Source organism: Heteronotia binoei, chromosome 18 (assembly GCF_032191835.1).
Source record: "Heteronotia binoei isolate CCM8104 ecotype False Entrance Well chromosome 18, APGP_CSIRO_Hbin_v1, whole genome shotgun sequence".
In the NCBI taxonomy this organism is placed as follows: domain Eukaryota; kingdom Metazoa; phylum Chordata; class Lepidosauria; order Squamata; family Gekkonidae; genus Heteronotia; species Heteronotia binoei.
The window spans coordinates 29,334,593-29,352,817 of NC_083240.1; the positions used below are offsets into that span (position 1 = coordinate 29,334,593).

General features: G+C 45.8%; 1 protein-coding gene across 1 annotated transcript; it reads right to left on the bottom strand.

The window, feature by feature from the left end:
* Positions 1-518: 518 nt before the first annotated feature.
* Positions 519-18,167, bottom strand: NUP88 (nucleoporin 88). Its single transcript, XM_060259130.1, has 17 exons — positions 17,808-18,167; positions 15,718-15,887; positions 13,253-13,378; positions 12,817-12,903; positions 12,498-12,677; positions 11,803-11,989; positions 10,188-10,338; positions 9,136-9,234; positions 8,057-8,147; positions 7,142-7,243; positions 4,122-4,280; positions 3,273-3,398; positions 2,711-2,776; positions 2,161-2,241; positions 1,411-1,537; positions 1,181-1,299; positions 519-685 (listed from the first exon to the last, which is right to left on the bottom strand). The coding sequence occupies exons 1-17, from the start codon at positions 18,072-18,074 to the stop codon at positions 622-624; spliced, it is 2,202 nt and encodes a 733-aa protein (XP_060115113.1). The 5' UTR covers positions 18,075-18,167; the 3' UTR covers positions 519-621.
* Positions 18,168-18,225: the final 58 nt, after the last annotated feature.

Genomic DNA, 18,225 nt, shown 5'->3' on the forward strand with positions numbered 1-18,225 from the left:
TCTCCTTTATGTTCTGCATCTTTGTCCTGTAGGAGACTTACACGTTTCTGTAAGGATCACAGATGGAGGGAGAGATTTTGCACAGAGGTGTTTCAGATCTTGTCTATCTGATCAGTTGTGCTATGTTAACACTGCAGCCCCATCTTCCTTGATGCATTTGGAAGCCGGGAGGGGGGGGGAGAGATGACTGAGCAATGCTCAAGAATTTCCACTCAAGAAATGTTTGCTCACAAGATTCCACAGCTTAGAGGGAACATTGCTCACACAAGAAAAAAAACCTTCGGGATGGAATGGTCCAGGTACCTACATATTGGCTTTTAGAACCAGGCACACCCTTTGGTTTTCAGAGTATCTATGCTTTAGCGAAGGCTTATGTCAGCAACAGGGAGATGATGAGGGCCTGGCCAGGCAGCTCAGGTGCAAGGCCATAGACCCAAGCAAGGCTAATAGTCCAGAGAGAAGTTATGCCAAAACTGTATCCATCTTTTCCTGCCCAGAGAACACAGCGCCTCATCCTGAACTGTCCAAAGCACTTATCAAAAAATGTTTATTCAATGTGATTTTTTACAAAACACCTCAATACGTGAGGCAGCAAGACCAGTTATAAATAAGAAAAGGTAGCTAGAAGTTGACGTGGTTTCGGATGTCATTGATCTGTTTCACCATCTCCCGTATGTGTTCTCCCCTGCAAAACAGAAGCCACGTTCAGCAAACAAGGCAAGAGAATCTTTTTCTTCTGCTCGGGTGTACTGCAAGTTTTGGAAGATTTGCCTCCCAGCCCAGATGTGGACAAAATGGAACCCCTCCCCAATATAAGCTTACTGGGGACTTCTATTGCTGCAGGAAATAAAGGGGAGAGCGCCCCAATTTTTCCTGCAGCTTCCACTCTCTGCTCAGCCCATCTGGTAACAACCAGCATGCAGTGACATCACTCAAAGTCATGTCAGCCTTTGCTGTTTGGGGAGATGGCCTGGCCAAATTACAACCCATTAAGTACTCTGGCAAAAGATGAGATGGCTGAACAGCATTACTGATGTCACTAACATGAATTTGAACAGACTGCGGAGGATGGTGGAAGACAGAAGGGCCTGGCATGACTTGGTCCATGGGGTTGCAAAGAGTCCGACTCAACAACAAGTATTCCAAAGCTCTGGAAGAAATGACTCTGTGTCTAACTTACTCCTCTTTCAAAACAGCCTGGATGCATTTCCGCTGGTAGGCACTGAGGCTGATACTGGGCTTCTGGGGGCTGGTTCCCTTCTCCATTTTCCTCTGCTGATAATCCTTCTTCATCTTAACCTAGAAAACAAGAGGCAGGCACAAGAGCTAGACCTCCTCAGGGGCAGAACGTGAATTCGGTGCCCTGAATTCCACTGCCCACAGCCCTCGTCTTCAAGGCTATTCACTCACCTGCTTGATAGCATTGCCTAAATGGCGCAGCTGCTCCTGGATGGTCTGCAGTTCCTTCTTCATGTCTTTCTCACTGTCTGACAGCACGGGCAGCTGGGAGTGGACACTACGGAGCACTTTCTTCATCCTGGGGCCATAAAGGGAGGGATGCTTGGGTAAGGCTATGCTGTGAAACCAGTGTTTGTCAACCATGTAGCCCAGCATTTAAAAGCACAATGTGTTCAGCCAGCAGATACAAAAAAATAGAAGTCTTGCTTCTGGTTGTTGCTAAGCTCTGCTCTCCATCACAGAATCACAGAGTTGGAAGAGGCCATACAGGCCATCTAGTCCAACCCCCTGCTCAATGCAGGATCAGCCTAGAGCATCCAGCCGCTTGTGTTTGTCCCGCCGCTGCTCAAAGACTGCCAGGGAGGGGGAGCTCACCACCTCCCTCGGTAGCTGATTCCACTACTGAAGAACTCTTACTGTAAAGAAAGTTTTTCCTGATATCTAGCCAGTACCTTCCCACCCTTATTTTAAACCCATTCTTGTGAGTCCTCTCCTCTGTTGTCAAATCAATAGAAACAGTTCCCTGCCGGCCTCCTCTAAGTGACAGCCCTTCAGATACTTCAAAAGAGCCCCCTTCTCCATTAGTCCAGGTGGGACGGTACTCAAAAGTAAAACCAAATCCTCTGCAGTGTCACTGGCAATCGGCTGGACGCAGAAATGTTGAGATCTAGGTCAATGGCCCACGGGTTTAGCTGCCTTTACCTGTCTACAATGTCTTCTTGCTTCTCTTTGGCTTCTTCATACTTCTCTGCTAAGCGCTCAGCCATTTCCCGCAAACTCTTCCTTTTAGGGGGAAAGAGGAAGTGCATTCAATAATTTTGGAACTTCCATCTTATGTGATTTAGGTCGGGCAAGGGGAAGACTAAAGAGCAAACTGTATCATAACCCCGGTAATTCATACATGCCCTTGTGGCATAAGTGCAACTGGAACTCTAGTTAAGTCATGCAGTTTGCGTTTATTCCACCTTCTGGAGGAACACTCTTTGAAACAGGAAAGTGCCCATCTGGGCCAGCATGGTCTATACTGACTAGCAGCAGTGCTCTCCAGGCTCTTTCAGAGGGGAATGTCCCAGACATCTACCCAAAATCCTTTAACTGAAGATGCCAGGGACTGACCCTGGGGCTGTCAGCATATAGAGCAGTTTATCTGTCATTGGGTTTCAGCCCCTTTCCTGGGACCACTGCTCTACTCATGCAGTGCAAACTCATTCTGCGGCGGTTCTTGCTGGAAAAAGGCATTGTATCAACTAACCTTTCTTCTCGGCAATAGCCAAGATCTTCCAGCTGTTTCTTTTTCTGCTCGTGCAACAATTTGACTCTGAAAAGAAAAAGCCAGGTGGGCTGGTTAGACTGAACGCAGCGCACATGCCTGCTACATCCTCCCCTCACTAGCAAGTGTTGCTATGAACTACTGAAACCTCAAGGAAAACAAGGTTACAACAAGGCTCCAGTCCACAGGGAGGAAGCTTCCACAAAACCATCCCCTAATTGTTCACCAACGAACAACAGAACTTTCTCTACTAACTGATTTGGGAGGGACTGTGGCTAGAGCCCTGGGCCAGCCAGGGAGGCTGCGTCCTTTCATGCCCCTCCTCAGATTTAATCCTATAACCTGAAACCAGTGAGCCTCTTCACAACACAGATTATTCTTGGCCAGGACATTTTTTGCTGGAGATTCTCAGTGCTTGTGTTTTTCATGTAAAGCCAGTGGATTAGAAAGCCAAAAGTTACCATCTCAGTGGTGAACAGGAGACCAAAAAACCCAGACTTGACTGCATTTAGGAGCAACTTTTGCTGTTGGGGTTTTTTTTTACCTCCGTTGGATCTCCTCTAAGGCCAGATCTTGTTTGAGAATATATTCTTTTCTAAACACTTGTGTTGCTCTGCTAACAAGCTGGAGGCATTCTTCAGGAGGTGGGGAAGTTTCTTTATCTGCAGCCCTTAAAGACAAATATAATAAGATCTTAGTACACACACGCACTCCAATAATTCACAAGCTACATGATGCTTTTTTCTGCCTCTTAGGATTCAACAACTGTTGTGGATGTGCAAACTGCAACTCATGCACGTTGGTGATCATTCAAACCACTGAGTTGCTGTTCATGAACAATCATTTTGCAATAAATATGTTGAATTATGCTGCCCAGTCTAGTATTCTACTCCCTACCCCCAGGTCAATTATGCCAGCAACAGATCAGCAAAATTAGGCCTCAGCAAGGATGCAGCAGTAGGGAAAAACCAGTCAAAAGTAGCTCCTTTCTTGCCTCTACCAGGTAAATCTTTCTGGAGGAAACTGCAAGGGTTTGGAGAGGGACTGGAGCTCAGTTGGGAGAGCTTCTGCTTTTAGCATGTGCCAGCTTGGGTTCCTGGCAGCTACAGTTAAAGGATCTCAGTTGCTGGGAAAGACCTTTCTCTGCCTGAAACGTCAATGCCAGACCAAAGCAGACAACACTGGGCTAGATGAACAATGGTGTTAAAGGTAGACAAGTGCTCTACGAGATGGACAGCTCTCTGGACATGCAACTCCCAGAGCCTAAGTTATAAAGAATGCTCAGGCAAAGGGGCCTTCTTGGCCATTTGGTGGCCTGCATATGACAGAGGGACCAGAAAGCAGCATGCCCCATCCCTTTTACATTAATTCCCCTCAGAGAAAAATTCCGTACTTCAACAACAGTGGGTTGGCAGAGCTTCGAGACAGGATCTTTTGGATGTGTCTCTCAAAGGGATCCTGTGATTCAGCCAGAATGCGAAGAGGAGAGGCTACCACCTGAGAGTCTTCCATGGTACACAGAAGTGGAGGGGATGCTGGGTGGACCGCAGAGCTGTCAAAAGAAACATTACCTACTGGTTACTACAACAACAACAAAATTTTATTTGTATCCCGCCCTCCCCGCCGGAGCAGGCTCAGGGCGGCTAACAGCATCATTCAAGTCATAGTTGTACAGAAGTAAATAAAATTACATTTAATTACATTTAAACATTATAAACATTTTAATTAAAATTCTGATTAGGTTTTAAAAATTAAATTACTGTTCTCCAAGGAGTCCTGTGCTTTGGTTTCATCAAATTCTTTAGCTGCTGAACCCGTTTCCCATACTAGGTATCAGGGCTTCTTTAGTAGAAAAGGCCCAGCGGGAACTTATTTGCATATTAGGCCACGCCCCCCTGATGCAACCATTGATTTGCACAGAGCTTTTTGTAGAAAAAGCCCAGCAGGGGGCTCATTTGCATATTAGGCCACACACCCTGACACCAAGCCAGCTGGAACAGCGTTCCTGCTCAAAAAAAGCCCTGGGCAGCAAGACTTGATGAGATCTCCATGAAGAACAGTTGTGAATGGCCAGATAGGGAAGGATCACGGGAAGGCTAACAAGCCACACAGCTCCTGGTTACAAACAAGGAATAGATCACTGTGGTCCATGTCTGGGGTGTCAAACTCATGAAGGCCAAATCTGACGTAAATGAGACCATGCTGAGCCAGGCCATGTGTATCATAAAATGTAATGCCAGGTAGCAGAGAGATAAATTTTATAATGGGCACAAACAAAGTTTTAAGCTTAAAATAAAAGTTGCTTAAAACATTAACACTCCTGCAGTACTTTGTTTATTTAACTGTCTCTGATAACTGACACCACTTGCTCTGAATAATTGCATCAAAATCTGGAGACTGTGCTGTAGCAATCTTGAGTATGCTGTTCAAGTGTGTATCTGAGTTGCAAACCTACTTCTTGATTTACTGTCATTCATTACAGAAATCTCATGGTCAGTGCTTTGAGCCTAAGACCCATGAAATGGCTGGACATTGCCAGTTTTTGTGCATAAGTTGCTTCATGTGTTGGTCAAGAACATATGAAAGCATCATGGCACAGACGGAAGGGTGTTTGTCTACAAAACTATAGTATTCCCCAGAGAAAAAACTGGAACTCTTATGAGATAGTGCAAGAACAGAGACACAGCCACATATAGTGTTAAGGATTAGCCTACTATCTGGGAAGCCTAAGTTCAAAATTCCCAGTCTCCACCTTTCAGGCTTGTTGTTACTCTTCATCAAAAAAATTTACATTGCTTTCCTACTGAGAAAGTCTGGATCATGAGAGAATGAATACAGTGAAAAGGTGGAGGGAGCCCAGTTGCACCCAGGAAAGCCCTGGAAAAACCAGCTCAAAACAGAGAGGGAGGCAAGGCAAAAAGCTCTTAGTTAACCTGAATAAAACTATGTTGGCTTTAAACGTGCTTTTTGTTTTTCTCTCTGGGACTGAAGCAGCTGAATAAAGCAGCCTCTCCTCACTCCTTCCCTCTTCCCCAAGGGAGGGGGAGAAGTCTCAGCCAATGGAGGAGTTTGGCTCTGAAGTTCTGCTGTGTGATTGAGCTGTGCCAGGCTATCTCAATCATACAGCAGAGCTACAGAGCCAAGCTCCTCCACTGGCTAAGACTCCTTCTCTCTCCCTCTGCCTTGGGGATGAGGGAGGGGGAGAAAGAGCAAGGAGAGGCTGCTTTGCTTGGCTGCCTGAACCCCACAGAAAAACATGAAAATGGCAACAACAGAAGCAAAAGAGAGGAAGAAGGAAGCAGACCATAGTGGGCCATACAGAAGCCCTCAGGTGGATGGATTAGGCCTGCAGGCAGGACATTTGACATCTCTGGTCTATGTTGTGTCAAGGAGACACTGGAGGAATTCAAGTTCCATGGAGGCTGATGCTATCTCATCCAAGGATCTTGAAGGAGTGCTGATAAATCTCAAGATTTCTTAGCTACTTAGAGGAGAACGGGTAAGTTCTCAAAGGACTTTTATAAATGCTGAATTTAGTTTTCAAAGTACAACTCAGGAGGTTCATTAATATTGGTCAATAATATCTAAGCCAGAAGTGGAACCTGCCAGTTAGGCGGGGCAAGGTGTGTCTGCTATGTATGATGATGGATTTTGGGTGCTGCTAAGCCCAGAGTCAAACAAATCTGGCCAATTACCATGGTCCCATTCAACTCCCATTCATTTAATGGTGTTTGCACAGCTTAATTAATAGGAGAGGGATTTGGGATTTATTGCTTCAGGAACCAAAACTACTCATATCGGTAGGAAAAAATGGAACTATTTTTTTGCCATTTTTACATACTATGTATAATCAACATTAATTATCTGCCCCATGCATATGATATAGTACATTATATGAATGCTCTCTAAATATACTATGTATAATCAACATTCATTATCTACCCCATGCATATTATTAAGTACAATAAAGATTAATGAATACAGATTAGAAATTAGAAATTACAGAATATTTACTACTACATGAATATTATTTAAAACAATAATTTAATGATAGACAATTATAAGATAAATAACCTAGAATAAATATTCATGCTTGATAGACTATTTACTGAATTACAGTTAAGTTTATTGCAGTTCATGTGAACTGATATGGCAGGTCAAAGTGGTTCTCTATGTTGTTTTTTGGGGGGAAACGCTGAGTATTAAAGGGTTAATGAACAAATAAGCTATCTCTGAATTTCAGCAAGGCTAAGATGGAGAGCCAATCATTGGGAGTTGCATTCTGGACTGTCCCTTGCAACCACTAACCCTTCCAATCACTGGCAAAGGAATAAGCACAGATCTGATCTAGGATGAAGAAGGGCAAAGGAATAAGCACAGATCTAATCTAGGATAAAGAAGGGCAATACGTACAGAAGAGGCTTGGTGATGCATTCGTAAGTACTGGTGAGGCAGACCATGGTGGGGCCCAGAATGTCCGAGACTATCCAGAACCCTTGAATTGAGGCAGGTTGCCTGGAGGAACAATACAGAGCAAACATCAAACCTGCCACAAAAGCTTTCATAGCACCAATGACAAGTTAATTATTTCAGTTCATAGTATGGCAAACCCAAATGAGCCCAGGGACATCATAAAAGGCATCAGCCTTCTTTGTCAGAGTCACTGCTGCTTCTCTCTCTGGCCACACAGTTTGTGCAAGTTACCAACTAAATCTAACCCCAGCCAACTAGGGAGTGGTGCGGCGGCTATCTTTGTTGTCATGTCAGTGTAGAAAACCATGATGATCTGACTCACGGCTTCAACAGAGGAGAGAAGCTCACTAAGATGAAATATACGTGCAAAGGCTTTCCTGCACCCATGGGCTGTTCTTATCTGTTTTACAGCACATGAGAGGCTGCATCACAGACAAATACAAGAATAGTCTGGGGAAAATTTTACCAACATGTTGATAGTAAAATATTCATAAACTGAAAAACAATTTTTAAAAAAACAAGACTTAAGAGCACACTCTACAAAAGTTCCTTCTGAACTGCTTTCCATGTCCCTTCAACAGGAATACATTTCCCCCCCAAACACATTCATCCAAACCAAGCAAAATAAAGGAAGAAGAGACTTCTCTGCTCCCCTCGGTCCCTAAAACGGGTCCCCAAAGGAGGAGATACTCACACTTCAAGCCCCCATCCCTGGCAACAACCGGTTCCCCTTAGTCTCAAGTGCTCTCAGTTCAGGTCCCAGACTGGGTTGTCAGTGGCTGGTCTTCAACTGGCCTCTCCAGGCATCATCAGCCCCACCCAAAGGGGAAGAGGCGACATCCCACTTGCTCTTACCTGGATGACAAAGGCATCGTACAAAGGATGTGCTCCACAAAGCATTTCTGTTCTGCTCCGAGTTCTTGCAAACTATCCTTGTCTTCCTCATCTAAAAAGCAGGTAAAGCTCATTCAGGCATGCAGGGAGGGCACAGCTATCTGGAGTTACATCCCTCCCCTTAAAGGACCGGAGCGCTACACATATTCCTGAGAAGCTGCTGCTCAAAGCAAGCACCAGCTCCTCATGCACAGAGAGTAAACACGTCTCAGGCAGTGTTCCCTCTAAGCTGAGTTAGTGTGAGCCAGCTGTTTTTTAGCCTCCAGCTCACACATTTTTGTCTTCGTAGGGGAGGGACGGTGACTCAGTGGTAGAGCATCTGCTTGGGAAGCAGAAGGTCCCAGGTTCAATCTCTGGCATCTCCAAAAAAGGGTCCAGGCAAATAGGTGTGAAAAACCTCAGCTTGAGACCCTGGAGAGCTGCTGCCAGTCTGAGAAGACAATACTGACTTTGATGGACCAAGAGTCTGATTCAGTATAAGGCAGCTTCATATGTTCATATGTCTTAGCTCAGGAAAAATAGCCCCAGAGCGAACTAAGTTATGCAGCAGCTCACAAATTTAATGCCAGTAGCTCACAAAGTAGAATTTTTGCTCACAAGACTCCAAAGTTTAGAGGGAACATTGGGGTGAACCAAAGCTGGGAGCTTAAATTGTTGGGCGCAGGGGTCACTTCACAAAGGTTTCAACTGCCAGCTAGTAGAATAATACAAAAGTGAGGGTAAACTTCAGATGTTCCTGACTCTTGGGCACTTCAAGAGCATCTGCATAAAATCACAGATGGAAGAAACCAGCATTTGATCTAACAGTTGTATAAACAAGATTCCTTATGATGGCTGCATGCGCCTCTTGCATTACTGGCACTAACTGTTCAAAAACATGACCTGGAAGCCTGAATGTGGGTATATATTTCCGTATGGGTCTTTGCATGTGTCTCCTGGTTTTGAATCCCAGTATTGGGATCAAGATCTACCCCATCCCACTCCTGCAATTATTTAAAAAAACACACACACAAAAACAGAAGGAAGTTTTAACTGCTTACCTGAACCAAGGAACTTGTGCAGTTTGTGGATCCAGGTGAGCCCAACACTATGTACACCAGCATCATGTGTACAGTGATAGCGAGATGGACACTTGGGATCTGAAAGCACAGGAAGATTACAGGTGAGTGGAGGTGCCAGGCAGGGGAAGGCTGTATTCAGATGCCATGGCAGGCTGAATTTGCTCAGACCTGGTTTGTTGCTTCTTGCTGCGTAAGCATGCCTTGCTCTAGCCCTCCCACACAGAACGCGATATAAGAACCCTGCTTTAAAACTAACTTCAGTGATCCACAATGAAGCAGTGCAGGTGCACCGTTTAACCATCTGCCAAAGTGAGGGCTTCTAGCCAATCCAGGCTTAGAATCTCTGCTTATAGAAGGAAAATTAACTCTGATCATAATGCAAGAAGGGTCTGTGGGTGCAGAGGCAGTCACGCTACAAGTCTGGGACTTTCCTGTGAACTCAAAACAAGAAGCAAGTGTTCTGTAAGGAACCCAGAACAGTAGAGCTGTGGACAAACCAGCCTCTCTGAATCAGCCTTTACAATGATTCACACAAGCAACCATTCCTTCCTGATCAATAACATTGTGTGGCAGGTGACCCATCAATTGCTGTTTTCGGAGCTTCCACTATGAGTCCCTGCTTCTGTTTTGTCCTGCCTCTACTGAGCCAAAAGGCCACTTGGAGCTTTAAGTATTTCAAAATGGAAAAAGAGATGCCACTCTCTGACTGGTGCAGCTTTGTATTTTAGCTGGGAGGGAGCTGGCCACAAATTCAGAAGGCCTTTCTTTCTGGCATGCAGATGGGGCATCTTCTCAGGGACACAGGTACAGCCGCCAGAAGGGCAAAATGACTGAGGTCATCAGCTGCCGCCAAGAAAGGCTTCCCTGTGCTCCCTGCCTCAGTCTGTCTGGTGATGTAGGCTACCAGGCACCCCGGCCCAGTTTTTCTCATCTTCGAGGCAACTTGAATGAAGAGTGAAAAGAACACAGCAGACGGACCATATTCTTAGAGCAAAGGGACGGCAACGGAGGTCACACCTTCCACTCCTTACCTCTGTGCAATTTGATTGGGCAAGAGAAGTCCAACTCCAGAGGCTCCTCCCCCTTTCTCGGGGCCAATTTCAGGGCAAGCTCCAACTCAATGCATTCAAAGACGTAGAGTGATGGGATGAGGTCCGTTTTTGAATCCCAGGATTTGACAGACTGTCGAAGAGATGTGAGTGTTAACCCTATCACCCTCCTTCACAGTGGCATAAGAGTTAACTTCTCTTCGGAAGAGTCATTCATGTAAGTTACAAGTGATTTCCAACTGCCTTAATTTTTCTTTAGCCAAAAGGTTGGCTTGTATAATAAATGGTGTGTAGGGAGGGAGACAACCTCTACACTTAACTGGTTGGCTTTTTAAACTCCAAATATACATTAGTTCATGGCTTGAAGTACATCATGGAGTTGTTTGTTTGTTAAATCAATCCCAGATACAAGAAAAAAAATTACGAACATACATTTTGATATTCACTATATATTTTTCAGCCACTTATTCTGAGCATCCATGTATAAAATGCCAGAGAAAATATTTTTAAAAATGAGAATGCAAGCCTAATAGTTACTTCCAGGTCCTCCCTTGGGTCTCTGGCCACTTCTGAAGGCGCAAAGTTGGATGCTTGCCTCTTCCTGTTTCCAGGGGTAGCAAATGCTAGGACTAGAAACAGAGATGGAGTTCCCCAAAACTGGCAGTGAGCCAGGTGAGCCTGCTCTTAATGCCAGCTCTTAATGGCCCTTGGCCTGTTCAACCCATTGGTCGGGAGCAACAGCCAATTAGCTGATGCTGCAGTCTGATAGGCTGATATTCCTGACACACTGCCAAACAGCTTCAAGACTGGATGAAAGGCTCCTGCAGGCTAGGTGTGGCCTTCTGGGCCATGATTTGTCCATCTCTGACGCAGGAAGCAATGACTGTTGGAAAGGCTCCAATCTTGGCTTCTAACTCAGTGATGCAAACCAGCCTCTCCAACTGTCATCTAGTTTGGAGGACCAAAGCAGATATATTTTATTTATTTATTTATTCTGCTTATATCCTGCCCTCCCTGCCGAAGTAGGCTCAGGGCGGCTTATGCTCCATAAACGTCATATAAAAACAAGTATGAACATAAACCGCAAACATAAAAAAATATAAAAACATAACACAGTATCAGGTGCCATTTCAATCTTAGAATAGCAATACATTAGTGTGTTGATAACGGCGGATAGCTGCCAGTTCATTCTGTGTTAGATTATGTGATGGCAAACTACAAAAGTAACCTGAGAGAAGGGAGCATGTGTACATGATGCATGGACGTGTGTGTGGCCAAGCTATGATTTGGAGTTGCATGTAAAATTTATGTTGTTTCTGGAGACCACTGAGTGAAGCAATACCACTTCATTTGCTTACTCAGCCATTCCTGTTTTTATTAAGCCACTTCAAACTCAGGATGTAAACAAAACTAAAATATCAGAAAAGGGATAAGGATGTCTGACAGCAATGAGCTTTTGTGCTGTATGTTCAAGACAGCCCAGGTAAAAAGGCCAGCAGTACTTAAAGACCTAGCAAGGACCGAGTCCTGCATAGGTATATATAATATGAAGTTCCGTCCCTCCACAAAGAAAACCTGCAAGGGATTACAGCCATACCGTCTGTTCGTCGTCATCTTCCCCCTCCAGCACCACACAGTGATACAGCATTCCTGAATCGGTAGCAATGACCAAGATGTTGGGAATGCAGGGCAGGCAGAGGACCGCACAGGCATCATAGCCATAGTTGTCTTCAGCTGCAGGGTGCATCGGCAGTGGGCCCAACAGCTTGCCGAGGTTTCTGGTGCTGGAATAAACAAAAGGGACGTTTACCGGGCAGCCGTTTCATTACAGCTGTCCCCCCCCCCCTCAAATAGCAGGAATCAATTTGCAACAACAGAGCTATTTCTCTACTAGAATATCTTGGATATCTAGAACATGAAAAATGGAGCTTTTCTTCCTGTAAAGAAGTTCCATGCAAGAAATTATTGCATGCTTATCTCAGAATGGACTGCTAACTGCAGTTTTCCCTTCCTGGTTGATTCTCATGTATCAGGAATACTTTCTCTTTAAGCCATTGCTCTAAATAGGCCAGAGGTGGCCTACAGTGTAATCCTAAGCAGAATTACTAAATGCATTGTTTTAAATGCTTGCTGCCTAAGATCAGATTTTGCTTTGTCTTTTGCCACCCTCAATTTCCAGGCACATCCAGTTTCTGGTCAACACTTCCACCCTCTCCCCCCACCCCTGCAAAAAAACCCAAAAAACCACAGTGGCAGCTGCCAGAAATGCACAAATAAATTTTCCATCTTTACCTGTGCAGTAGACTGAGGTAGGTCAGGAAGGTCTCCCCATTTTCGTACAAGATGTAGAGCGGGTATGCCAGCACTTCTTCTGCTTTCTCTTGCTGCCCGGTTATGTTCCTGGGAATGGCTGCCAGGGGCCCAAAGTCAAATGCCACGGCTGTCTCCCCTATCAATGCCGTATAGGCTCTCCTGAGAGAGGGGGGAAAGGCTAGAAATTTGGCTTGCAGGAGCCGTCTGCCGCAAATGTAATTTCCTCATTGTGGAAAGGATGGGGAAGGGTTTTGGGTTTTTTTTTGCCAAAGCGAAGAGGAAAGCATCCAGATCTTACCCTTTATTGAGACTCAGAGCCTCCTCATCAGTATTTGAAAGAGTGATCATTTTCACGGCTGTCTGGGGTGAATTCAAGCTGTAAATCCTAAAGCCCAAACAATATTTTAAAAACCACCCCGTAAGTGAGCCTCCCATAAGAATTTTAAAAATCAGCAACCAGGGTGCGGGGTGCACCCACAGCTAGAATATTTCATATGTATTTGGAGAAATCGCCCCATTTGTGGAACAACACAGGATATTTTAACGTGTACTGAACATCTGCTGGCACACGCCTCCTATGCGTGTGTTTTGGTACAGCTCACTTGCGCCTGATGAACTTACAACTGCAGAAACTGGGCCAGCCTCTTCTCAAGACATGAGTCTTGGCTGCGTTATCAAAGGAACCTTTAAAGTGAGACATACTTTAAAGGGAGACATCAGAGCCAGGTATGTACCTGATTGTGTTGTCAGAAGTTAGGAGCACTATGTGGGGTTCCAGCATCTCACTTGGGTACCAGGCGGCATGCTTCAGTGTCAGGGATGTCGAGCTGGTGAAGAACCTCTCTGCAATAGGAATGGTGCTAGAAGAGAGATTTCATAAATAAAATGGGACAGTATTTTGTGAGCCAAACGGAGTTGTCAGTTTTTCTAAAGAGCCCCCGTACAACTGTGCTATCCCCAACGGAGTGCTGTGCAGGCAATAACTTTGTGCTGCAGGAAGGTTCATCTACCATTTTTTGATGATCCAGCTGCTTTTAAAAGCACAAGAGCAGGTGAGATTGCATTTTTTTCTGAGCAGCCGGCAACCCTGTCAGCAAACAGACTAAACCAGTTGTCAACAATGTTCCCTCTAAGTTGCAGAGTCTTGTGAGCAAAAATTCTACTTTGTGAGCTACTGGTATTAAATCTCCTTCCTGAACTAAGACAAAGATGTGTGAGCTGGAAGTTAAAAATCTGTGAGCTAGCTCATGCTAACTCAACTTAGAGGGAACACTGGTTGTCAACACACACAAAAATGGCCACAACATGGTGCCCAGCGGTGCCAAGAATAGGGTACCATATTACCTCCTACTTTTTTCCCACAATTAGAAAAAAAAAGAAAAGAAATTAAACCTCTGCCGAAAACTCTTCTCCCATCACTCAGCAGCATGTCAAGTACATGTGGCCAAGCACATAACACTAGTTTTGACTAAATCTGCCGATCCTTCCGAAGAAGAGCTGCACACCTTTCTTCCCAATCCCAAAACAAAAGACAGGAGCTGCATCATGAGAGTCTCCTGACACAGCCTCACACAAAAGTGATCTTTTACACTGGAGAAATCAAGGACCAAACATGAGGCCAACTGCCCACAAAGCACATTGCTTCATAAATGGTAGCAGAATGTCTGAACTGCCTGCACTGAACAGGACATATGAAGCCTCTTTGTGACACTGGATCTGTGAAGGTTGTCTCAGTTGCCATTTGACATCCCAGTCATTAAGTGATGAATGCTGCCACCTCTCTTTTTTTTTGCTTAAATGAAATCTACTATGGAATAAATGCTGCTTTTCTTTTCATTGACCTACAGCATCTCAAGCACCCTTTCGAAGAGGTATGAAAACAAACTCCCACCCCCTAGTGCAGAGGTGGGGAACCTTTTTTCTGCCAAGGGCCATTTGGATATTTATAACATCATTCGCGGACCATACAAAATTATCAACTTAAAAAACAGTGCTCTGCCAAGGGAGAATGATTCAGGCTGGCAAAATTAATGCAAATAATTGTTTTTCAATTTGAAGTCACGTGGGGAGAGCCTAATTCAGCACATACACACAGTCTGGTCCGCTGCCCTAGGCAGATGCCTAGGTCCAGGCACATCCCCTAAAATTAGCGTATTCGGTTGCACACTCATTAGCATATTAGGCCACACCATCTGGGATAATCATGTGCAAATTGAACTAGTGGTAGCTGGCTGCCACCCACTCCCCTGCCATCCCTCCCTCCATGTGGAAACTGCAGCTGCTCCCAACAGACCTTTAAAAGTACCCACATACCCCAGCAGTAGTCCTTCACAATGCCTACCACTCAGGTTCCACGGAGGAAGGGAGGAAGGAAGGAAGGAAGGAAAAGAAATTAGGGGAAGAAAGGAAAATGAAATGGAGGGAAGAAAGGGTAATAAAGGAAAATAAAGGAAAATAAAGAAATGGGGGAAGAGAGAGAAAGGGAAATAAAGAAATGGGGGAAGAGAGAAAAATAAAGAAATGAGGAAGAAAGGAAAATGAAGAAATAAGAATAAAGGAGGATAAAGGGAAATAAATAAGTGTGGGGAAGAAAGAATAATAAAGGGAAATAAAGAACGGGAAATAAAGGGGGGAATGGGGGAAATAAAGGAAACAAAGAAATGGGGGGAAGAAACAGAAATAAAGGGAAATAAAGAAATGAGGGGGAAACTTACCTGTACTTTAGCAGTGACTTTTCCAGGCCCTGCAGCGATCCTGGCTGGCCAGCCAGGCCCCAGGGAGGCTACAGTGTGACTGGGCCCCAAAAATCCCTGCCAACCAGCCAGGCCCTGGGGAGGCCGCTGCACAGTGCAGCTTAGCCACATGATCCCTGCCAGCCAGCTGGGCCCCAGGGAGGCCACCATGTGGCTTGGCTCGGCCCAGCAATCCCTGAGGGCCAGACCAAGTGATCTCGAGGGCCATAAACGGCCTCTGGCCTGACGTTCCCCACCCCTGCCCTAGTGGAATGTGCGCAAGTAAAACAGAGTCCCTCCATACGCAGTGTCTACAACTATAAGGATAGCAAAAACCCCAAAGAGAACATACCACGTATCAAAATGGTTTCCTGACAAGTCCAAAGAGAAAGAAGGAAAAGGAACACCAAGTAGCCCTAGTTTTAAAGCTGTCAAAGAAACATGAGAAAACCCGAGGTGTTACATACCTACAATTAATTGTTGCCCTTCCACCTTCAAATTCAGAGTTCTTTCCCCAACGTTTTGGTAACTCCAGTACTGCTAGCCCTTTTGTTCCTATAAGAGCCACATACTGTTGTGTAGGACTCAGTGAGGTTTGGTAGACATCAAAAAAGGGTGGATTTATGCAGAGCAGTGTCTGGAAATAAAAATGCTGAATCACTTAACAGTACAACATTTCAACTTTTGTTTCTAAGCAAATAAACGTTATACAATATGAACATATGAAGCTGCCTTATATACTGAATCAGACCCTCGGTCCATCAAAGTCAGTATTTACTCAGACTGGCAGCGGCTCTCCAGGGTCTCAGGCTGTTTTCTGAGATGACCATAGATTAAATAATTAAACAAGCCCAAACTAGGGTAGGAGTCTACTTTCCACGAAGCAGGAAAAAGACCAGTGGCTGGACTGTACCACTCCAGATTGCAGGTGGAGTGCTTTTCCATAATTGAAAAACCCTTCACACAGAAAACTTGCTAATCAGGGCTGAGGCTAGAACCTAACACAAACACTGGCTGCAGGAGCTGGTAGTGTGAGGTCCTTTACACCCAATTATTGCAACTTAAGTGCAAGCAGTATTTAAACATTGCATTCCCCCCCTCCCATGTTTCAGCTAGACTCCATACAGAAACCCTAACCTTTAAACAGGTCCTTGAGCTTTACTGAAAACAAACTACAAGGCCTAGCTGCCTTTCCACAAAGTAAAATTCCTTGCACTTAGAAAACAAGCACATCTGGGGACAATGTTCAGCTTTTCCCTGACACTCTGATTTCCACATTCTAGGAAGAGGGTTTCACATCCAGCTCTTCCCTGCTTTGCTAGTTTCAGTCTGTGTCCTGCAGACCTTTTAAAAAACAATTGTTTTGTCTGACTGGCACATTTTCAACATGTGTTTATGGTATCTTTTCCACATTCTTCCACTATGAAATGCAAGGAGTATTCATGGTTCTCTCATGCTACATTTTCTCCTCACAATCACCCTGTAAGGGAACAGGCGGGCTGAGCCAGAGTGATTGCCCCAAGATTGCCCAGACAGCTTCATAGTAGGCAGGGCCGGCCCTAGACTGTCTGGCATCCTACGCAAGGCTAACTTCTGGTGCCCCCTCCCCGCACACAGATGATGTCACTTGACACCCCTAGATGGCTGGCGCCCTAGGCAATCGCCTAGCTTGCCTAGTGGCAGAGCCTGCCCGGATAATAGGAGAGGGATTTGAACCTGCCAGAGCAGTCTCAAACAGAGTTCTAAGTCCACTGGTGTCAATTAGAGATGCCAACCTCCGGTAGGGCCTGAGGATCCCCAGGAATGCCAGCTTATCTCCAGTCCAGCCAATAAAAATCAATTTCCAATGGATGTTTTGGAGGGTGGGCTGTATGGCATTGTACCTCGTTGAGATCCCTGTCCTCCCCAGGCTCCATCTCCAGTCCAGGAGTTTTCCAACCTGGAGCTGGCAACCGGCACAGACAAGTGCAAGTTGCAACTTTGTTTAGGATTGCTCTGTGTGTGTCTCTAGTCCAAGAGCGGCCAAACTTGCTTAACATAAGAGCGATATAGAATAAACATCAGATGGTTGAGAGCCGCAAGACATGGACGTCAGAGTTTGAGAGCTCGAAGGAAGGCAGGCAGAGGGAGAGAGGGAGGGGGAAAGAAAGCAGCTTTAAAAGCACTCTTCAAACTGCTGGCCGGCTTGGTTTGGTGAAGTGACTTAAAGAGTCAAATGCCTTTTCCAAGCCAGCTGATGGGGTATGGGAGCTCTGAGAGCCACACAATATGTGTGAAAGTCGCATGTGGCTCCTAAGGCACAGTTTGGCCACCCCTGCTCTAGTCCTTTACGGCACTGGCTCTTTATATCAAGAATATATCGCTTTGTATGGACAAACCACTACACCAACACGCGCAGGAAGAGAAAACTAGATGGAAGCGAGTGACACCGACATGCTGGCTTTCTACGTGCAGGGGTTTTGTAACGGAGGCGCTCTGCGGCACCTGCGAGCCCAAGACGGTGGCAGCACACGGCTCCCTCGGGGGCCTCCAGGAGAACCAAGCGAGGAGGCCGCACCTGGTACCGGCTCAGGCTGTCGTGCTCGCCGCCGCCCAGGCTCCTCAGGCTGAGGGCGTAGAAGGCGCTACGCTCGCCGTCCCAGAGGAAGAGCTCGCCGCCCAAGCCGAACATCAAGTCCCGCGGAAGCGCCGGCCGAGCCTTCACGTCGCCCGGACCCGGCTCGACCTTCGCGGCCTGCTCCTTCAGGCGACAAATCACGGCGTGGTTGGATAGCTCCTTCCGCCAGTGCTCTCCCAGGCCGGGCGCCACGGCCGCTGCGGCCATCGCTGCGTCTGAATGAAGAGAAAAGTTTGTTGCCGAGAGGAGGCTGAACAAGGTAGGCCCCGCGCCGCCTCAGAGCGCGGGACTACATGTCCCAGACATCACCGCGCGAGCGGACTCTTCAAGACTATAAGATTGCTACCAAAAATATCTA

What these genes read in the sequence shown, in the direction of transcription:
- NUP88 (XM_060259130.1), bottom strand. Translation starts at nt 18,074, where the DNA reads ATGGCCGCAGCGGCCGTGGCGCCCGGCCTGGGAGAGCACTGGCGGAAG. An exon ending in GCCAACCCACTGTTGTTGAA is followed by an intron (nt 3,399 to 4,121) that starts GTACGGAATTTT and finishes TTTGTCTTTAAG; the next exon opens with GGCTGCAGATAAAGAAACTT. An exon ending in GGCTATTGCCGAGAAGAAAG is followed by an intron (nt 2,242 to 2,710) that starts GTTAGTTGATAC and finishes TCCCCCTAAAAG; the next exon opens with GAAGAGTTTGCGGGAAATGG.